The 22,032-nt window shown below is 46.6% G+C and overlaps 1 protein-coding gene across 7 annotated transcripts in view; it reads left to right on the forward strand.

Moving 5' to 3' along the window:
* Window positions 1-18,623, forward strand: part of b3glcta (beta 3-glucosyltransferase a) — a 29,210-nt gene extending 10,587 nt beyond the window's left edge. For 2 of the 7 annotated variants that reach the window (XM_086125125.1, XM_086125118.1), the window contains exons 3-15: window positions 2,173-2,215; window positions 8,320-8,429; window positions 9,500-9,576; window positions 9,715-9,826; window positions 10,948-11,084; window positions 11,159-11,222; window positions 11,312-11,443; window positions 11,763-11,832; window positions 12,069-12,182; window positions 15,360-15,459; window positions 15,655-15,774; window positions 17,019-17,163; window positions 18,184-18,623. In XM_086125125.1, the coding sequence (XP_085981251.1) occupies window positions 2,173-2,215; window positions 8,320-8,429; window positions 9,500-9,576; window positions 9,715-9,826; window positions 10,948-11,084; window positions 11,159-11,222; window positions 11,312-11,443; window positions 11,763-11,832; window positions 12,069-12,182; window positions 15,360-15,459; window positions 15,655-15,774; window positions 17,019-17,163; window positions 18,184-18,345 (1,386 nt within the window). In that variant the 3' untranslated portion in view covers window positions 18,346-18,623. Of the gene's footprint in view, window positions 1-749; window positions 893-2,172; window positions 2,714-8,319; window positions 8,430-9,297; window positions 9,335-9,499; window positions 9,577-9,714; window positions 9,827-10,947; window positions 11,085-11,158; window positions 11,223-11,311; window positions 11,444-11,762; window positions 11,833-12,068; window positions 12,183-15,359; window positions 15,460-15,654; window positions 15,775-17,018; window positions 17,164-18,183 lie in introns of all 7 variants that reach the window. The other 5 variants (XM_086125124.1, XM_086125120.1, XM_086125121.1 and 2 more) reach the window with 5 other exon arrangements.
* Window positions 18,624-22,032: the final 3,409 nt, after the last annotated feature.

Consider the following 22,032-nt stretch of genomic DNA (forward strand, 5'->3'; position numbering starts at 1 on the left):
GCAGTCGGAGGCCTGTTGCTACGGTTACGGCCCCACCGCTGGCCTCCCGCTCCTTAATTGCATCCTTAATTTACCTTGACGGGATGCGCGTAATTACACATCGTGCTCGCAAGGCGCCACAGTGATGAAGTGTGACTAATCATACAAGTGCCTCAAGTACATACTGCTGAGTTGCATGCATAAATGTTCGAAGCCATAACTTGGCAATGCGCTAACATTTTCCGGGGAAAGAAAATGCATCGTGGAATGCTCTGAAACTCACTCAAATGTCCAGTTTTTGCGAGCAAAACGAAACAGAAAAACAAAGCAAAAAAAAAAAAAAAAAATAGTTCATTCTCTCATCTTATCATGCGTTCTTCCGATTCTTAATGTCATTTTTTTTTTTTTTTTGGGCTTTGGAACCCCGACGCCGGGCAATCGTTGAAGCGTGTGCGCCATTTCATTCTCTCATTGCAGTGAGTGGACAGCTTTCAATGTTCTGCGACGTTCGGAGTCTCCCGTTAGATTTTTTTTGCCGCGGCGTATCGCAAACCTGCAGTGGGGCTCCGCATCATTGTGCACAAAGCTAATGCGACCTGACACATCTGCGGTGCGAGTGTGTCTGTGTGTGCCCTCGGGGATGGATTGTGGCGCAAGGCATGAGCTTATGTATGAGGCGCTTCCAAAGCAAAGGTTCAGCACTGGGCTTTGAGGGCATCTTGGGTGCTTATGTAACACTTTTCTTTTTTTTTTTTTTTTTTTTAATGTAGATGGAATATCGAGGAGTTTGCAAATCATCGGGTTGTAATTGCCGAGCGAGACCACACGGAATCGGCTCAAAGCACTTGAATGAGGACGACCACAAATGAACAACACACATTGGTAGTCCGTTTGGAACGCTTGACCTACTGAGGTGTGAAACTGCACAAAGCTCGGCAAAGTAGGCCACAACTCACACGCCGACTGACCGAACATGTCCCCGATGTCGGATGCTAGGCCACGCCCCTTAAGTCATTCACTCCCAAAGACGTTTTTAAACGTCTTTTCAGACTTGCTCCAGAATTGGCAGGTACTGAATGAGTAAAAGGCACAATACAACACTCCTTATAGTGACTTTTGGCTTCTTCCCACGTACACTAACTGCACTTTATGAAACAACTTTATTTCTTTACGTTATCTATGATGTTTTTAATTGGGCATTGGCCGAAACGTTGGACGATTTTCAACCGACGTTTGCAGGTTTTTTCATGAATTAATTTATTTCTTTAAAAACATGAACACATTACAATATAAGGCAAGTATATTGAGCTTCGAACATTGACACAAGTCGCCCGATGATTGCCGATTATTCTCTCTGCTGTTAAATTAAGCATATTCTTGAAGACAAAGTATTATAAAATGTTGATATCCAAATGAGTTATTTTATTGATTCTATACGATCACCTGAATTTTTTATTGTGCCCAACATCAGAATCAGCATCGGCCTCCCCAAAAAATTGCCATTTTGCCGTTTAAAAATGCATGAGAAAAAAGTCGTTGTGTTTTTTTTCGTGGGAGTTCTGGAACAGATGAATGACATTTCAGTTCTTTTTAATGGGGAACACGGAACATCCTCGCTTTGGTTTCGACCACTTTAGCACCGTGGCTTCGAAATGAAGATCCGGTCCCTCATTCGCTGTCCAATTGCTCGCAGTGGAATTTCCCGCCTCTCTGAAGGGTGGGGCTCGTCATGAATCAGAACAGGCCTCCGGTTTTTCAACTTTTCCTCTTGGCCACGATCCACTCGTACTCGGCTGCTTTCCGGGGACTGGCGCCATGTCGCCTGGATGAAAAAAGGCAAAAAGATGAGACTTCAAACCCGCGTTCGGCTCGTGATTGATTTTCCCCGTCATCCCTCCCGTCGTCTGCCGCGCAGCCCTTGAGGTGCAACCCGCCCCAAGCGCTCGCCGCGCAATTAGCACCGCGGCGAACCCGGTCGTTATTCCTTCATGTCACCCACAGCGGGGACGTGTCCTAATTACCCGTCGAACCCGACAATTTTTACCCATCTGAGATGTTTTGTTGCCGAGCGACCACGTGCGAGTTTAGGGGATGTTTTATTGGTTATTTTGCACCCTCTCCCGCCCCGCCCCGCCCCGCTCCTTCTTGTCGGCCTTAATTATTAAAGCGCCTCTTTCTTGCTGTGTTTTTCAGAGTCGGGAAGAAGATGCGCAGGGGATCCCTGCCGGGCAACTCTGTGAGTCTGATCAGAAAAATAAGGAAGCGCAAAAACAACAAAAAAACAACAAAAAAATCCGGGCAAAGTCTTTGTTTGACACTGTGCCAACATGACAGCTGGTGTAGCAATAATAGTTTAAGTGCGTACAAATGCGTGTCTATAAATGTCAATGCATTGTACTTTAAAAAAAAAAAAAAAAATCAGACGCTCACTGCTTATTAAATAAACATCCAGGCTTGAGACATCCATGTTGAGGTGGGACCGAGTACTGTTTGGCAAATCCCACATCGACTTGTTGTTTTTCAATCCGTGCGACGATGACGGAAAATCCAAGAAGCTGACATTTTCTTCATCATTTTGCTTCAAAAAGTAAACAAAGAATGAATTGGAACGGCACTCGGTGGAGCGCAGACCTTTGGCAAACGGGATTTTTCCTCATATCGGACACCGTTTCCAGACGGGGCCATTCAGTGTTCCGCAAGGACATGAAAGCCGACTTTGACATCCCAATTTCAGGTCAGAACTCAAGTGAGCAAAAAAAAAAAAAAACATTTTTATAAATGTATTTTTTTTCCCCCCCATCAGGGAAACGACACACACAAACCAAACGTGCAAAAAATAAAAATAAATCTAGCTTCATTGGGGGATTATCCAGTCTCAATCTGAGATGGATTCTTCTCTCTTTGTCTTTTATTTCTTTCTTTTTCGCCTGTCCGTTTTCATTCCCCACACAAGCAATAACAACCGACTTCATAACGTTGCCACAAATACAAACATCCGTCTTGAAGGGGGGCGTGGGGGGGGGGGAGCCACGCTGTTTGACGCAGAGTAAAAAGTGATTGCCTTTTTCACACCAGTCAGACTCGACGGGCCTGTGGAGAATATTGTTTGTGTGGGCCCGGTCCATCGCAGGCATTACCGCACACATTTTGTTTGATTTATTGCAAATGCAAAAGTTGAAAGGAGTTTTTGGATTGGGAAAAGACAAAGACATCAAAGCAGTGATGAAATGGCCCTCGTGTGTCAGGCGTGCGACAATCCAGTGCGCGTGCAGCCATGCGTTTTTTTCTTCTTCTGCCATTAGGGGGCGCTTACGAAGGTCGTAGGCGGGAATGAGGTCACCAACGCGTGACTCCAAAATGTGCACGTCTTCCAGGGACAGCTGATCTCACCTTGCTCTTTCTAGTAAAGTCATCAGACGACAGTTACTCTTCGACTGTCACGTGGTTTCTTGAGACTCGTTTGTTGGTCCACTCACGATTGGCAAGCCTACCGAGGACGGCCATCGGTGAAGCTGGGTTATGGAGCTCTCGTTTTATGTTTCGATGCAATGGCCAAAATGAACACAAAACATTTTGTTGTTTTTCTTGAATCTTGCTCAAAATGGCTGCTTCGAGCCAAAATGGCAAATTTCCTGTCTTTTCAGGAATGGCTTCCTGAGACACGTGTTGTGCCCAACGCATGTCATTTTTCCAGGTGAAATTTCAATTTTTGAAGTCTTGCTTTTTATATTTATCGATTTATTTGCTGGCTTTCTTGTTGCTTCGGGGGACCTCTTCAGAAATGCCGGCGGCGCTCCGAAGATTATTTCCCCACATACAACCTGCGGATGTGCTGCTGAGCAGCTGCACTCAATTTCTTTGGACCGTCCTGTCGACGCCTGGCTCCGACTGGAACAGTGTTGACCCCCCCGAACTCTGAGCCTTAGCCCGTGTTCTCTCCGCTGCGTGTTTATCATGGCGACTCCTCGCTATGGCGAGCTCCCCTGCGCGCACGCCTTTCCGCGGGAGTTGACGGCGGCGCCCGAGGCGTGCGGCGCTCGCCTCCGCCGTCCTCCGCAACATCCGCTTTGCCGCCCTTGGGAAGTGTCACCATTGATTTGCGCTCTCCCGGCTGCCGGCCATCCCGCGTTCACTTGCAGCATATGTACACAGCGCGCGTACAAACACACACACATCTCCAAATTTCATTTTTAGCGCCCTTGATCCTTTTAATCACCGCTGGCCTCCAGGCTAAGTGACTTCCCCCTCCTGTGCTTCCTCAGTGGAGTAGCCAAGTCAAACTTCCCAGATAGGATTTGTACTTTTCACCGCTGACAAATTCTCATCATCCCAAACCTCGCACCGCAACCGAGACCTAAGAAGACGCCCAGTCACCGTTGCGAGCGCTCATGCAACCATTCGGCAGTAAACTCCTTCCGTCGTACGTTCTTCGAACCGTCCGTCGGCCGACTTCTCCGGGCAGCGAGCCCATTTCCTTTGCTCATGTTTGACAGCCGCAAGCCGAGTGCATTCGGATCAATGGATTGATCGCGCCTTCGCCGTCCGTCACGGTCGCTGGTGAGTGGCCAGACGCTGGCAGATGCTGATTTTCACCTGAAAGGCGAAGGACACAATGGACGGAGTGAAGGACACTCTCCACGATGTTCCCTTGGTTTTTTTTTCTTCTTCTTCCTGCAATTTGATGATGAATCGAAAGCCATTAGTATTGAGTCGAAAGCCTACATGTTCAGTCTTAATTAGTTTCTCCCCCCCACCCCCCTTTTTTTTTTTTTTTTTTTTACTCGACACACAGCACAATTTTATCTCTGCAATGAGGGATTGGGAACCGGTTTATCTGATTCAACTGTCGATCTGGGCTTTCTGGAAACATGCAAAGTCGGCCATTTAGCGAGCCCAACAGGACATTTGGAGGTGGGGGGGATTTGCTCTCCCTCAGATCGGACGTGCGGACTCGCGTCTTCGTTGGGTGATTTTGTCTATCCCGGGGATCGGTCAGTTCATGTGAGTGACCTTGGATTTCTGAACCTTGATTTGGCGTAATTCCAAAGGACGTCAATGTCAACATCAGGGTTGTCTGAGCTTTTTCCACCGAGGGCCACTTAGAGTCCCATCGTCATATCTCCGTTCAGCTACCGTGACGACATCCAAGTCAAGAAAACCTTGGAATTTGAAGGCGGAACCCTTCCTTTATAATCCACCGCTTTTAGCGCATCTACAGCGTAGCCCGGTTTATTTTGGAGGATGCAATCTAGACTTGTGGTTCGACCGCTTGTTGTTGTTAGCTAAACGACCGCTAGCATCTTCGCATGGTATCGATTCTCAGTATGATCCCAATTGTATGCGACGACAGCGAAAAATGTACGTTAAACTCTTAATGGAAGTGCCTCGTCATTTTCTCCGCCCTGCATGCTATCTTGCTAAGTGTTAGCATCACAACTGTTAGCTTGTGAGCTTTTCTCTTTGACAATAATACCTGACCACAGGACACAAAGGGAATCGTATACACGTTAACATACCAACTGTTAGCATGTTAGCAACAGTCATTTAAGTTTGGGCCATTGTAAAACTTTAGGGTAGTTAAATCCAAAATGGAAGTGTTCTACAAGGCAAGCCAGACTCACCATCAATTTTTTACAAAGACCCGTTTTGGAGGCGGGACGGCCTGCTCCAATTTTCAAAAGATGGACGCGTACACATCCTTGATGAATTTGGTTTCCAGTCCAGTAGTTTTGGGGCATTAAACCTATTCTCCAAATCACATTAAGGTGTTGACATGCATACATGCAAAAGTTTGCTTGAAATGGATTTATTGCACTTGTTCTTCCGCAGCGCTTCACTTATTAAAAAGGCCAAAGGATTCAGTGTGTTTGAAAATCACAATTTATGACCCTCTTCTCTGCAAATGATGTTTTGAACTTGCGAACGTAATTTGGGGCCGGGGCCTCTTCTCAGTTGCCGAGAACGTTTTGCACATTTCATCACAAACGAGCCCTTTGAGCTGCCTGTCAAGACAGCGAGAAACCCAAGATGTGTCGAACTGCTTTTCCTCAGAAGTGGGAAAGGCAATCACATTCCGTAGTACTTGAACATGTAAAAAGTTCTGATTCAACTAGGCGACTTCAATAAACGTAGCAAAGTCTACACAGGATTTTCATTCCGAGGCAACCGCGTTGGTGGCCGGTGTAGGGCTGACACTATCGAATCATCAAATCATTTCACAATCGAGAGTAATAGGATCACTCTCAAGTTACCACGAAACAGTAGACCCCCGCATCCTCGCAGATCAGCACACGCAGATTTACATATTGTCCGATATTGTTACATATATTTTTTTCATATTTTGGTGTTTTCTTTTTGTCTTGTTTATTTTTCCTTCCATTTCTCCTTGTTTTTTTGTGGAAAACGTATTCTAGATGGTGTTTTTTTGGGATGATTTTAATTTTCGTTAAAAAAATAGAAAAACTTTGTATTTCAATCACCCCCCCGTTGCATTTCCGTAGCCTTCAATCTCGATTTTTAGTATTCACGGTCCGGCCCAGTTCTTGTCGACTGCACTGCTTTTTGTGACGACTGGTCACAGTTTTCAGCCCCCATTTAAGAGACAAAATCTGAGCTGCGGGCTTTTGCAAATTTCAATTTCTGACAGGAAGCAGAAACACATCAATCTGAAGGCCGCTGAATACAAAGGAAATGTGCTCCCCGTGATAACATCTGGATTTCTTCTCGCTTGGTGATGACATTCGCCTCACAGACGAGCGCACCGCAGCCCCCCCCCCGATATCGCCGGCTCGCCATGAAAGCGGCGAGCTCGCACCGCCATTCGTCTTCATGTGACATCCGCTTAAAGGTCCGCAGTCGTGACAGCGCTCAGTGACGGATGATATTGGCTGCACCAACAAAGTCCAACGGAAAGCCCCCCTGGCTCTCGCATGGCCGCGTCCCAACCAAACCGCCCAAAAGGGACAAAAATGTCTCATGTCTCTGGGCTGTCTACTTTTACAAGCAGGGGAGCGGTTGCCAGGGTTTCTCCTGCCTCGAATTTGTTCCTGACCATGTCATCAATGGTGAAATGAGATGGCATCGTTTCAGCCCTTGGCTCCTCTCTGGCAAGGTTTGCACTTTTCCCTTGTTGACAACGCAGCCGTCTTTTGATGGCATTCAGAACGCCATTATAGCCATGACGGTTTTTTTTATAAATTTTTTTCAAATGTTAGATTTATTGACAAGGAGTCGTCATTACAATATTGACGCGCCTGCGCGCAGGACACGGAGGCGTACCGGAGCTCGGCGAAGGAGGACGTGAGCCGTTTCTTCCGGCCTTTCCTGCGCACCGCTGTTGATATAGCGCCTCCATAGTGGCGCTACGCCGCAACTACAGTTGAGATACAAAGCGGCTGCAGAGGGACATCAATCCCTCAGTCAGTACAGCTGGGGCTTTAGGCCGCGTTGAGTGATATAGATTGCTTTGGCTTGCTGAGGTGGGCGGCACCAAATTAGCTGGAGGCGACCGGCAGGCAATTTTGAACGCGAGAACAAACCTGGCAGTTGCCATCGAAATAAACGCAGCATTGCACTTGGCTGTGACAAAACAGATTATTTTCACAGCAGCGGCGTTTTCAGGTCTAAGAAAAAGCAGTGGTGAGAAGTAACAAAGTACCGAGACCGTGACTGCACTCGGGTAGATTTTATTTCTTTTTGCCGACTTATCTGTATTTTTCAGTATTTTGTGATGACTTTGTACTTGGACATTTGAAAATGAATATGTGTGCTGTCCTGACTTGGTCAAAATGGGTTCGTTATGTTGTAACACAACCTGTCCCGCATTGGGGAAATTTACAATCCATTTTTTGACCACATAAGGGCACGGTCGTTATGCCAAACGTACCTTGAAGTGATTCTTTGCGGATATGAGCTTGAATGAATTTCACAGAACCATAATACGCCCCATGAAACCTGATTGTGATGCACTTAATATGTCACGCAGGGCCTTGACGTTCCACCGACAGGAGTGTCACAGAATGCAAGCAGCGGTGTTGCTCAGTCTCATTTCGAAAGCTCTTCTTTGGTTGTTCTGGTACTTTGCAGAAGCGGTGCACATTTTTCATTCAGTGACACCGTGCGGGCCGTGACATTTCTGGCTTCTCCCACCTAATTAAGCTCTTAATGCCTTGCTTGTTATTGCCCGACGGCCGACGGAGATTAGCGCAAATCATCGCGGTTGCTTTTTTTTTTTTTTTTTTTTCCCCCCCCCCTTCACCCTCCCTCCCCGCCACGGGGATGAAGGTCATCGATCGATGCTGTTTTTATTCCCTCACCCTGCGGGCCTTTTGTATCGGGCAGATGTTCGAGAGGTCGTGTTTATCATCCGGAGTCAGAGCAACTCCTTCCACGCCGGGCGAGCGGAGAAACGGCGAGAGGATTTGATTCAGCAGGCGCGTGCTCGCTCAAAGGTAAGATTCAACGCCACGTTGACATTTTCAGACTTGGGTGCACTTTTTGAAGTTATCTGTTGACGGTTAATCCACTCTATTTGTGGGAGATGGGAATCCATGCGTGGGTCAAGAAAGCTTGACATGTAAGAATGACTTGTTCTGTTGGTAAAAATGAAGTCATTTATTCCTCTTTTTTCTTTTTATTGTCAAGCACAGTGGACGTTGCGTGTCATCCCACACACTGCGCACCAAAGTGCACACAAATTTTGCACACAAATTTTGAAGCTTCCTCCGATTTCACAGCGATGTTGAACTCACTCGCGATGAGGCTCGTTGCTCTGTCCCAAAACTTGTTTTCCACATTGCATGAAAAGCACAAATAGACGCGTTAAAGAAAGCGATCCACTTCCACAAATGTTGCTGCATCTTTTTTTTATTTTTTTTAAATCTGCAGCATGAGCCCAGGCTCTTGCTTTGATGTATTTTGGATACGCAGACATTTGTTGTGCTTTCACGCGCATCCTCATCCCGCTGTCCGACGTGTCTGCGGGTAGCGTCGACGTTGCCTTGATGAGAAATAATGGCAGCTGGCATGCGTTGGTCCTAATGAGCCGCACGGTTCCCCACGGTTATTTTCGGCATGTTAGCTGTCGCCGCCATATCGCGAAAAAAATGTTTTTAGGGGATTTCACAGTGTAGGTGTAAGTTAGAATTCAAGGAAATTGTATTTATGTATCGAGCCAGCCGGATTTAGAGTCGCGCGCCTTCAGTGTAGCGTGTCGTCGTCGAATTCGGAGAAGCAGAGAAAGCCCTCCGCTACGACACAGTAGCAGTTGTTACAATTTCATATTTAGTTTGGATTTTTTTTTTTTTCTCCCAAAATGAGCTACGAAATGAAGAAAATACATCCAGCAGAGTAGAAGGCAAGTTGAATTTCCTCTTTGGGTATTATAATGGGTACATTAAATAAGATGGAAAGTACATTTTGCACATGAATGACATTTAGAGAAATGACAAAAGGTGATTTGGGGTCTTGGTCTTGGGATGCCGATCAGACCGTCGACATGTGGTGTCTTGTTGTCTTCCAGAACCCTCCGATGGTTTTGCTCCTTCACACTTTATCCGACAACGAGGGGGACTGGAGCATCCTTCCTCTGCTGCCTTAGTGAGTTGAATGAATGAGTGAATGAGTGAGTTTTGCTTATGAACGCTATATATTCTTGCTCTAAGCGCCCGAAGGGAATCCGAAGCGCATCAAAAAAGACGAACTTGCTTCTAACAATGTATTTCTCTGCGTCCTCAGTTTGTCTCGCACCTTCGGGAAGAATTCCTCGTGGATCGTGTTCCTGGAAGAGGAGACCGGCGTCAAGACGGCGAGGCTCGTCGAAGCGCTCGCAAAGTTTGATGAGAAGAAAGTAAGCCGTCTCTTCTGTCTTTTTCCTTCTGCCTCCTTCTGCAAAAAAAAAAAAAAAAAAGAAGCAAGCATCGTAAGGTACAAAGTGTCTTCTCAATTAAGAACTCCGCCATCTGCTCGCCTCGCCGTGACAGTCGACAGACGTGTCAGTCACTTCGCCGCCGCTGTGCTAATTAAAAAGCCGCCTGCCTGGTGATGTTTTTTTTTTCTTTTTTTACTTCCAGGTTTTGCCACCAATGTGGGTCGAGTGTTGATCCTCTGCAAAGTCGCGCTGAGTTTGATTTCATTTGGGTTTTGCCTGTGAAGGCGACGTTTACCCCCGTTACGGTCTTCTCAAACGACACCACTCTATTGTCGTCCGTCAGACTACCAGATAAATATCGTTCCGTGTCTTGGACTCGAGTCCATGACAAGTCCGTCACCGACCCGTCGCGTGCTTCCGTCAAGATTCGGTCCGTTGGCTAACTCGTTGCTAGCTTTGCAGTTAGCAAACGTAGCGTCAGTCGCAATGCTAGGTATACTTTCCAGTATTTCCCCTTTCGAAATACTTTACAACACCGTTGTCTGCGCCACGTCCAGCCTCTTCCGTCACAAGCGGAAGGGCGCTGGTGCCGAAGAACCGATCGAAGGACGACGTTGGGCACGTCGCGTCGTGCGGCGAGACCAACTACGATTTTTTTCGTTGTCGTGAAGCGTTTCGGGACACCTCACGGCCGATCGTTGAGTACGTCACGCGACACGGGCCACACAACGTGCCAAGACGACTCAAAAGTTAGCGACGAGAGACGACTTTTGTCTGCAACGCGCCTGGCGGCTCAAAATGGGGCTACGTTTGTGTCGTCCGATGCCGGCATTGATGGACGCAAACTTTTACGATGTACACAGACGAACATGTTTCAAAATTCGCATTCACGCGCAATTTCAGAGTGAAAAGAGAACAGTGTGGCTATTTTTATTTTCCTTTTTTTTTTTTTTTTTACTGCAGTTAACTCATTCACTCCCAAAGACGTTTTTATACGTCTTTTCAGACTTGGTCCAGAATTGGCTGGTAGTGAATGAGTTAAATGGGTCCCTTTTGGCCTTGAGCAGTATTTTGAGGATTGATTTTTCACTTTTCACCAGGAATGGTTCCTGGGGAAGCCGCTCCACGACGACGAGTCCACCATCATCCATCACTACGCCTTTGCCGAGAACCCTTCTGTCTTTCAATACCCCGACTTCTCTGCCGCGTGGGCCTTAAGCATCCCCTTGGTGGTCCGGTCAGTGAGCTCATCCAGAGTTTGGTTTGAAGATCCGCTGTAAGGTTGTCATTTATTATTATTATTTTTTTAAGACTCGCCAACAAAGTCCGAGAGGAGCCGCTGAAATCGGACTTCACCATTGACCTGAAACACGAGGTGCGTTCTGAAAAGAATATTGACTGGCAACTGCTTTATTGCACAAACCGCTCCAGTCAGTCCGGCGCTTGTCGCGTGCGCTCCGGCAGGTGGCCTTGTACATTTGGGACAACGGCAAGGGTCCCCATCTGACCGCCGTGCCCGAGCTGTGCACGGAGCCCGAAGGTTCCCCGAGGGCCGAGCCGTGCGCCACCGCGCTCCACCTCGAGCCTCCGCCCTGCGTGAGTAAATTATTATGATGTTTGTTTTTTTTTAAATCTCTCAATCGTTTCTTTACATTTTAGGAATATACATCAATTGTTTCCCTTTTAAGACGGTGTAACATCAGTAGTTTGTTTTCTTTTTTTGGAAAGCGCAACATCATTGGTTTGATTTCTGTATTGAACGTTCTGTTGAGGAAAGTGCACCACCAGTAGCTCGTTTTCATCTCGGGAAAATGCAGCATCGACATGTAGCTAGAGTTTGAAGTCAAGAAACAACCCGCGGCTAAACTTCTCCTCTTGTGCCTCTTGACGACTTCCTTTTTGTTTTCCCAAAAAGGGGGAGCCGGTCAGTCAGGACAACATCTTTGTCGCCGTGAAAACCTGCAAGAAGTTTCACGGTGAAAGGGGTGAGCGTCTTTTGTCGTGCCCTCCCGCATCGCGATGGTTTTTTTGCCGCCGCAACGTTCCGCCTTTACCAATCTAATGCCGAGCTTTGATTGCCAGCGCGGTAAAAGGTTTCATTTCCAGCTGCAGACGGGCTCGGCTGTAAATGTCAAATCAATTTTGCCTGCGCGCTGCTCCAAACGTCGCACTGTTTGAGTGGTGGCTTCATATTGCGACTTTCTCGCCAAACGCAATGCAGTTCCCGTCATCAAGAAGACTTGGGAGAGCGACGCCGTCCATCTGGAGTACTACAGCGACCACGCCGACGCTTCCATACCCACCGTGGATCTGGGAGTCGCCAACACGGAGAGAGGTGAGCGCCGGCCGTCGCCCGATGAAACGGAAAAGCTTCCCTCGGTTACCTTCGGACGCAAACAATGGCGATTCCCAGGATGATGTGTAATTAGTGGGAGACGACGGCCAATTTCCATCCTAACTCGGCACCCGGTGGAGACGGCACCTTTTGCGGGGCGGGCAACCGGCACAGGCCGCGACATTTGTTCAATTCTACGGCTCGCCGTGGACGTCTCAAAACAGACGATGGGCGGCGGACGGCCGCCGGGCCACGTGTGACAGTGAACAGTCGCAGTTACTTACGCCGTTGTATTGCTCCGTCCATCTTTTCTCTGGCGTTCCTACCTTAACGCCTACCTACCTTACTGGACGGATGTTGGCAATTGAGCATCACAACTGGGGGGGGGGGATATTTCACAGGTGCAATTTTCTGCATCCTTGCAGTGTTTTTTTTTTTTTATTTTTTTATTTTTTTTTGCGGTTGCTCAAGGTGACAGCTCTGCCTCCCGAGGCGCCCGGCGCCACTTTCTGTGTTCCGCCCCGGCCAGACTTATCCGAAAGGTCCCATTTTTGCTGAGTCACTTGTGTCAAGTCGCCGTGATAGGATGCGCGCCGAGTCTCACAGCATTCCTGGCGCTTTCTCTTTCTCGCTCTCTGTCTCGCGCTTTGCCTGAGGCTACCGACCACTCTGGGGCAAATTATTCCAGACAGCAGATCGCTAGCGGCGACGAAAAGGCCGCCCAAGACCTTTTGGTGTTGCACCTTAATGGGATGATGCGGCCGCTTTCAAGGGAGGGACGAGAGCGGCGCAATGCGTCGCTTTCCATCCGCGACGCCCTAACGAGGCGTCGCAGTCCATTTGCCGTGCTGCTCGTCGGACCGCGACGGTCTGCAAACCGCAGAGCAGACCCACTCGAGCGTGCAGGCGCTCTCTTTTTGACTTTTGGTGACTACTCTAAACTTCATTCTCAGCAAATCCAGATTCCGTGGTTTTACTGGTGGTTTATTATTCCTACTCATTTCAGAATTTGCAGGGGGGGTTAAAGCATTTATTATAATTTTTTTTTTTATACATACTTACTTTATATGTGTATTTATATACATTTATATCATCGACTGCTGTCAGGCTGCTGAATAAAAATAACAATAATAATAATAATAATTAAATGATGTGAAAAACAATTGTAAATAGCACTGCGATTTATCCCTTTTGTATTTCTATTGCACTCAATTGAACGGTGTTTGTTTTTTTCTTCTTTCTACCCACATTCTTGCTGCTGGAGGCTGTAAATTTCCCCAGTGTGGGACAAATAAAGGATATCTTATCTTATTTTCGCTATTCACTGGGCATCTCAGTCACTACGAGTGGGGGGAGATGGCGGCGGGGGGGGGGGGGGCGTCCACTGTATGCTAATATTGGCCCATTTCCTTCTTCTCGACTATGATCAGCCCGTGTGCACCGCACTGCCCCTAAGAGGCCAAAGCATGTACAGCAGGAACGACACACTCGGCGAAAGCACACAATGACATCACATTGAAACCGAGCCGAAAATCGTGCAACACGAATCGCGGATGACATTTGTTGCCAAAACTTGTTTTTAAATCTATTTTATTGATTTGTTGCGGCAGCCCTCATATATAAGCCAACACGATGCCGGCTGTGCTAAACTCAACTGCTTTTTGCATTTGTTATGCGCGCCACCGCTTTCATCTGTGGTTTAAGAAACGTAATTTCACACGAATTGATGTTTATGAACGATGATTACCAAATAAGAGACGACTCCTCCTTGGGAGCGACCCAAAAAAAAGAAATAGCTCAGGAGTGAGTTTCAAGCAGACGGGCGCGCGTCGTTTCCTCCCGTCTGTCGCTTTTCCCCACGACAACCCGCAGCATTATGCTAACGACGCCCGGCAGTCGCCAGCCATCAAGGCCTCGCCGCTCGGCTGCCGCTTTTTATTCATCTCCGTATTTATTTCTCATTCGTCGGCATGCCGCGCCTGCACAGCCTTTTTCTGTCCCTGAACCGGTTCTCATCGAGTCCGGAATTCATCTTCAGTTGTGTCTCAACCGGTTGTCCTTACTCGGTCTTAACCTGGTCGTCACCTGCTGCCGAATGCGTTCTCATTTGGTCCTTCGCCCTTTCCAAACGAGTTCTCACTTCATTTGACCCCTGCGTAGGTTATCCCTTAGTCCTTACTCGGTCTGAAACTAGTTGTTGCCGTATCAGATACCGGGTAACAAACACACTCACACACACACAAACACCACCTTTTGCCGGCGCATAAATAATCCAGCAAGGCCTCCTCTCTTGTATTCCGTGTGTTGTCGGCCCCCTGGGGGTTTTCCGTCTGTGCCCGGATGATGACTATGTTGCCGTGCTCGTACTTCCCAATTCTGCTCTTTGTGTGTCAGAGCGGCTCTGCCGCCGGCCCCCGTGTTCAACAAAAACATTTTCCTCCCACGTAGGCAGCATCTGTCAACCTTGAACCGGGTCCGGTTTGATCGTAACCAGCCAGTCCATTCCAACAATCGGTTGCGGTGAAAACTCGAAGGTCAGACATAGTCCAGTCCAGAAATACTTGAAGTAGTCCTCACTTGGTTCAAAATGTCTCTTTAAACTGGTTCTGTGACAGTCCTAATTAGTTCTAACCGGATTCCCATTGGTCCTTGCATTTTCCTAAACGAGCTCTCACTTAGTCCTGAAATGGATTTAAACTGGTTCATCTGTGGTCTCATACTGGTTCTGGTTTTACCTATCACTTGGTATGAAACGGTTCTTATTTGGTCCTTATTCCAAAACTGGTTCTCGTGTGCTAGACCGGTTCTCACTTGGCCCGACACTGTTGTCATTTAGTCCTTCCTTGGTCTTCAACTGGTTCTTGTTTTTTAAATGGGTCCTCACCCACCGAACTGGGCCTCACTTGGTCCGAAACTACGTATTTGTCGATCATGACTCTGTTTATTCATCGTCCATCCGCTGTTATGTCGCAGTATCATTTGGAGGCCCGGATGTATATTTCGAGTATTCTCTGAGCGTCCCTCATGAGGTGACAAGTGAGCGAGCGACCACGTGAACAGAATGATAGAAGTCTCGATTCCCTTCGCGGGTAGTCATTCTTGTGTCGAAAGCTAAACCGCTCCAGCGCCGTCCTTTCAAAATCAAATCATCCGCAAAACGCCGTCTTGCGTTTGCAGGCCACTGCGGCAAAACCTTCGCCATCCTCAAGAGATTCGTCAGCGGCGACGTCCCCGACGCAGAGTGGCTCCTCGTCGTAGACGACGACACGCTGATCAGGTTTGCGCAATGACGGCCCACCGAACTCCGCCGTCGTAATCACTGTGGCAGATGTTCAACTTGATGCGGAACATCGCGAGAGAGGGGGGGCGGGGAGGAAGCTCTTAAAAGTCCCTCTGACTTCACTTGATGTCCGTCAAGTTGCTTCTTCACGTGGATTGTGTGTGTGCGCGCGTGTGTGTGTGTGTGCCTCAGCCTCCCCAGACTGCGATCGTTGCTCAGCTGCTACCGACCGTCGGAAGCCGTGTATCTGGGCGAGCGCTACGGCTACGGCCTCAGCCAGGGAGGCTACAGCTACGTCACGGGAGGCGGCGGGTGAGCTTGAACCGCCAGACGCCCGCCGGATGTATCAAGCAAATCCCCTTATCTGTCATTTCAACATAAACCTCTTGTGCTCGCTTCAAAAAAAAAAAAAACGCAGCACAGCCAGCGGGAATTGTCGTTTTGTGGCCTAAGCTTTTTTGGCTTTCGGTGCAGATTAAAATGTGAGCGAGCGCACTCGCGTTCTGCCGCTAATCGTAAACATTGAGCATAAGCAGCTGCACGCCGCTCAAGAGGATTTTGACATCCGAGTTACGGCGGGACGATTTGTCCCCGTAGGAAAAACGGAAAATGCTACTTCTGCTCGTTCCCGGCAGCGCTATTTTGCAAATACTGTACTGAGAAGAGGCGAGACTGACGGCGCCATGACATGAAGTCATGTGAGAGCGTCTTTCTGCCACGAGACGCTCGGCCGACTGTCAACAAAAGTGATCGCGGAAAGCTTGCCGAAGGAGCGCTCGTGGATTGGAAGAACTCTGGTCGCAATATTGTCGCCATCCACCGGGTTGCGAGCCGTCATAAAAAGGAGATTCCAAAGAAAAGGTGGCGTCGTTCTCCGCCTGTACGTGAACGTGGGCGCGTTCCCGCGGTAATGTTTGCTTCTTTTAGTCAATCATGAAATTATTTACCCCTCGCCCCTCAAAAAAACTCAAAACGTTTGATCGTTTTTGTGACTACAATATGCAAGATTAACATAATAACCGGTCCTGTCATCGTTTATTCGCAAAACCTGCTTCCGTGGCCAGAATGTGTATTTTATTGATACACAAAAAAATCCACCCCGCTAATCGTAATTTATTTTTTTTTGTGCTCATTTTAGACCTTCTTTCCAATGTCGAGCTTTTGCATTCAGGTTTATTTCTGCAATTCCTGAAAATTCAAATAGAAATACAGTAGGTGGCTGGAACCCCCCCCCCCCCCCCATGCTACAGCTACGTCCAAATAATCAGCAAAAAAAAAAAAATGGTATTGTAGATGACAAAATATGGAAATTCAGATTCCGAGAGGCTGAATAAAACCATGCCACAGTCTATTGTAGCGCTTGCGTCCTTTTTTGATTCTCTCTTCATACAAATACTGCAGATATTTTCCTGGCGCGACTAATAAAGAGCTCCAAGCATGCACACATAACCTATTTGATATTTATTTTTTTTAACCCAGATGCGCACGAGTACCGGAACCCAAAATATATGATAAGCTTCTATTTTGGAAGTATTGAAGTACTTGTGTGTCTGCAGCATGGTGTTCAGTCGGGAGGCGGTGGCGCGACTCTCGCAAAGCGGCTGCAAGTGTTACAGTGACGACGCTCCGGACGACATGGTGCTGGGAATGTGCCTCAACGCTCTGGGCATCCCCGCCACCCACAGTCCACTTTTCCATCAGGTGACCGGCCACCTTTCATGTCGTGCATGACTATGACCGCTCAGAATCTTCATATCGTGATTTGGGAATGAGCCGAGTCATTCTGCTTATTCCCTCAACCTTAATAATCACTACAGAATGTTTTTTTTTTTTTTGGTTTGTTTTTTAGTGGACTAGGTACAGTAGCCGTAATGACAAAAGCAAAAAAAAAAAAAAAAACAAAAAGGGGGGGGGCATATATCTTTTTTTTTTTTTTTTGAGTATGACTGTATTCAGTTATCCAAAACATTTTTCATTCTTATTTATATTGACATTTATTATTTTTTTAATGATCCAAAGGATGCTGTATCATTTACTCATTTATTTCAACAACTTTTTTTGCCATTTAATTTAACGTCGTTCCATAAAATGTATTAACTCATTCACTCCCAAAGACGTTTTTAAACGTCTTTTCAGACTTGGTCCAGAATTGGCTGGTACTGAATGAGTTAATTTTCTTATTTGCATGTTATATTCACATCAATTGTATCTCAGTATAATTATTTGCCTTTCAACATTTTTTTTTTCCGGCAGTGACCATCCAATCCATTCTTGTAACTCTACTTTCCTTTTTAATTTGTGAAAAGTGTCAACTATTCTTTCTTATGACAATTCTTTCAAAAGAATAATTTAACCCTCGGTCCCCTTCAGCGGCACCACTGAATTAAATAATGCAACACAAAAGCAAAAGTTTGCTTTTGTGTTGCACATGGAATGTTGTGCATTTGGGGAAAGATGGCTTTGAAAATGCTTTTCGAAAAAAATAACAGCACTTTTTGATGTCATCGTAGTCAAAGCACTTTGTTTTTTTTTTTTTAATTGTTGCATTTATCTTTCACAGGGAGTGCTTACTGAAACCGAGTCTTTTTTTAAAAAATTTTTTAGCATTCCTCCAGCAGATTACCGCAATTAGCAATCTTAAAAAAAAAATCGATATATTATTTTTCTGTCGCATCACAATGGAGTTTACGATGATAACCCAGCGTGGCGGTTCCCTTCCAGGCTCGCCCGGAGGACTACTCGGCAGACTTGCTCGCTCACCAGGTGCCCATTTCTTTCCACAAACACTGGAACATCGACCCCGTGGTCGTTTTTAACAAATGGCTGAGGGACGGCCACCGTAAAAGCTCGGCTGACAATAAAAGCACCAAGACGGAGCTGTGAAATCCAAACCTGATCATTGGATGAACGTGGATGTGAGCAGCCACGTGTCGTTCAAGCAAAGCGACGACGCAGTCGGTTTGCGTGGAATGAGCTTGCATGACTTGTCAATATTCATATATATACCTGTATATATAGATATATAGAGACATATACCTATATATATATATATATACATAATGTGTGATGAAATCTTCCGGATGATGTTCTCTCTGTGAAGTCACAAGATGCCACTGGAGCTGTAAAATCTATTTTTAAATAAAAATGTACATTTTTAACAATGGGCGTTTGAATCCTGTTTGACTTGACGCGCACTATTTGAATGCATACGTGGGGCTTTGATTTATGCGTGCGTGGTCGTCGGGCAAAATTTGCCCATTTTAGTCAGTCGGACTAAAATGCATTCACAGTAATGTCGGCATCATTTTTACCGATTTCACCTCAGATCCGCAGGCTGTTTGTGTGTCAACGGTAACACACTCAAGTCGAATTAAGGTGCTTAATGCGCTGCAAATTTGATTTTACAGATGCCACCTGCCCCCGGCCAACAACTGTCCTGTTTTCACACCCTTTTTAAATCAGATCTTTTTAAAATGTGAAGAATGATTCCCTCCTTCTTCCAAATGCACACTTGCATGTCGTCGTTGTTGTTTGTGAGACGCAATGACACAGTTGGGAATTAAAACTCGAAATCTCACGGGCGCTATCGCACAACTCCAGGTCGCAAACATCTGCTCGTCATGTGCTGCGATAGAGGGGGAAAAAAGATCCAAGTACTCTCCGGGCATAATAATAAAAGGAAGTCATTACTTTCCGGGTTCATTAGTGCCCACTCAGCCGGAATAAAGGAGACCTCGCGCAAATGTGTAAAGCAAATTGCAGCGGGGAGGCCTTAAGAGGTGGATTTTAACGAGGCCCAATTACTTCTTTTTGATTACTACTGAAATAAAGCATGAGGTGCGAGAAGATTGAGTGCTGTTATTACGTTACACCTCGTTCTCTTGCCTACATGCTTTCGAGATGAAAAGAAATATGTAGGGCGGCCCGGTAGTCCAGTGGTTAGCACGTCGGCTTCACAGTGCAGAGGTACCGGGTTCGATTCCGGCTCCGGCCTCCCTGTGTGGAGTTTGCATGTTCTCCCCGGGCCTGCGTGGGTTTTCTCCGGGTGCTCCGGTTTCCTCCCACGTTCCAAAAACATGCATGGCAGGCTGATTGGACGCTCTAAATTGTCCCTAGGTGTGAGTGTGGGCGTGCATGGTTGTTCGTCTCTGTGTCCCCTGCGATTGGCTGGCAACCGGTTCAGGGTGTCCCCCGCCTACTGCCCGAAGACGGCTGGGATGGGCTCCGGCACCCACCGCGACCCTAGTGAGGATCAAGCGGTTCGGAAAATGGACGGATGGAAGAAATATGTACGGACATACAGTACTGTTGATTTATCCCAGAGGAAATCCAGCTTGGATCAAGTAACCCGAAAGGTTCAAGGCAGAAAATATATCCAAAATGTCAGAGCCACATTGCAACACAGGAGACATAATGGTCGTTTTGTTTTTTTTTTTGTCACCTCTGGGCTGCTATCATTAATTCATCTAAAAAGACTGTCAGTGGCTGCTGTGCTCAAATAGACACTTTCCTTTCCTCATAAGTATTTTATATTATCAAGCCAGGCTCGGGGGTTCAAGCAAGGGTTAGGGCAAATTACGGTTTCAAATTAGGGTCTGAAATGATGGTGGCATGCAAAGGATTGCCAGATGGTTTCGTCTTTGGTTTCTGCGAGGGGTGGTGTCAAGTCATGGCTCAAGTTTTAAATTCGGGTTTCGCACAGAGTGAAGTAATGGCGATACCTGAAAAATGCAACAAAAAGCAACGTATTCTGTTTTCAAAGGAATAACATAACGTATTGCGCGCAGCATTCGTTAGTCGTGCCCTGATTGTTTGGAATGTATTTTATTGGTATTGTTGGTTGGAGATCAACTTGTGTAAAATAATGCTCATCATGATCCAGGACGGAAAGATGTTGTGTGACAGATTTACAACGGTAGGCTGCAGCTGGCGAAGCAAAGCGATGTAAACACACACACACACAAAAAAAAAAAAAAAAGGTCAATACTAATTCCTTCACTTAATGGCTTCGCGGATTTCAGGGCAATTCATCATTTAACATCTCCGCGCGCTACTGCCGGAACAAATTGATTGACCTTCACATAATAAGATACTTGCGGCACGCACACGCTCATTGAGTGACAGCTGCGGAGCTTTTGTAGCAGTCAATCAATGGAATAACAAACAGGATTAGAAGTGATTTCGGACACGGTCCCATAACTCTGTCTTGATATTCAACGCCTGTTAATGTTTTTTTTTTTTTATCGGATTGCTGTCGCCCGTCTTGGCAAATTTATTCACGGACGGATTTACATTTAGTGCTCTGTTCTCTCTCAACTGGAAGCAGACATTTTCACCGTGACGTCACAGGCACCGCCATTTGGCAAAACGAAGCCTTCGGAATGGCCGCTGCGATTTACATTCCAACAAGTAAATCGAGTCGATAATAGACGTGGTAAAAATTCAGACACGCCGTTAGTTCACGTATTCATAGGGATTGACTAATTACGTGACTATCCCGTTCATCGGATCGATCGCACCGGCGCGCTCTTTTCTCCTGGAATTGGGAGAATGCGAAATAGCGTTGATGCCGCTAGCTAGCGAGCTCGCCGTTATGTCCCTCCTCAAACTATGGAAAGACAACTTCATCAAACAATTCATAAATATCCTACCTGTTAGAAAATGTCTTCCGCAAAGTAAATTATGGTTTTGTTCATGTTCTGGGGACAGTCTAAAATGCTTAAAGTGTGTGTAAAAAATTGGTTAACATGATTTAAGATTAGGAAACTACGACTAATCATGACCACTTCAATTTATGAAAAAGTCAAAACAACCGCCACTGTATTTTGGATTTTTTGGGCATATGAAGATTTTCCTCCGCATAGAAGATGCCACCAAAATTCATGTGCACGTGTCTACTTATGCCCACATCAATCACCGAAAATATCAATCACAATTGCCTCACTATTTTATTTGCTCAGCGTTGCATTGCAGAGCCGGTAAGTTTTTGTTGTTTTTTGTTTTGTATTTCATCCCTCCTGTCATGATTCGGTTTGGGACCAGCAGGTGGCACTGTAGGGCTCTCCCTGCAGCTGCACACCTGTTGGTCATTATGTAATTAGTGCCGGAAAAGGACTCCCAGCCCGAACGCTGGGTGTCGGGTCATTGTTTGCTCTTGGCTACCGTCATGTCTGTTTGTTGCCGTTTGTTTGCTGCTGTCAGGTTTGTTTTGGTCACGGTTCTGTTTCAGCTTCAGTTGTGATTTTTGTTTGCTACTTTGGATTTAGTTTTCTCTGTTTTAATAGAATTCGTCAAGTTCATCCTGCTCCTCCCTCTTGCTTGCTTTTTGGGGTCCACCACCACCACCACCGCCACCACCTCGCAACGTGACACCTCCTGGGCGAGATGAGCAAAATGGAGGACAGAGTGGCAACAAACACCGGACGGCATGATGAATGAAAGCTGCGCAAAGATCACATTTCAGCGGGACGATTTGACCCTTTCATCTCTTGAAACCTGTCCTTGGTAAAGACGAGGATTTGTTGCTGCACTGGAATAGAAGCGCGCACAAAGAGGATTCATGCATCGCTA

Source organism: Hippocampus guttulatus, chromosome 12 (assembly GCF_054856545.1).
Source record: "Hippocampus guttulatus isolate MCC_2025c chromosome 12, RoL_Hgut_1.0, whole genome shotgun sequence".
In the NCBI taxonomy this organism is placed as follows: Eukaryota; Metazoa; Chordata; class Actinopteri; order Syngnathiformes; family Syngnathidae; genus Hippocampus; species Hippocampus guttulatus.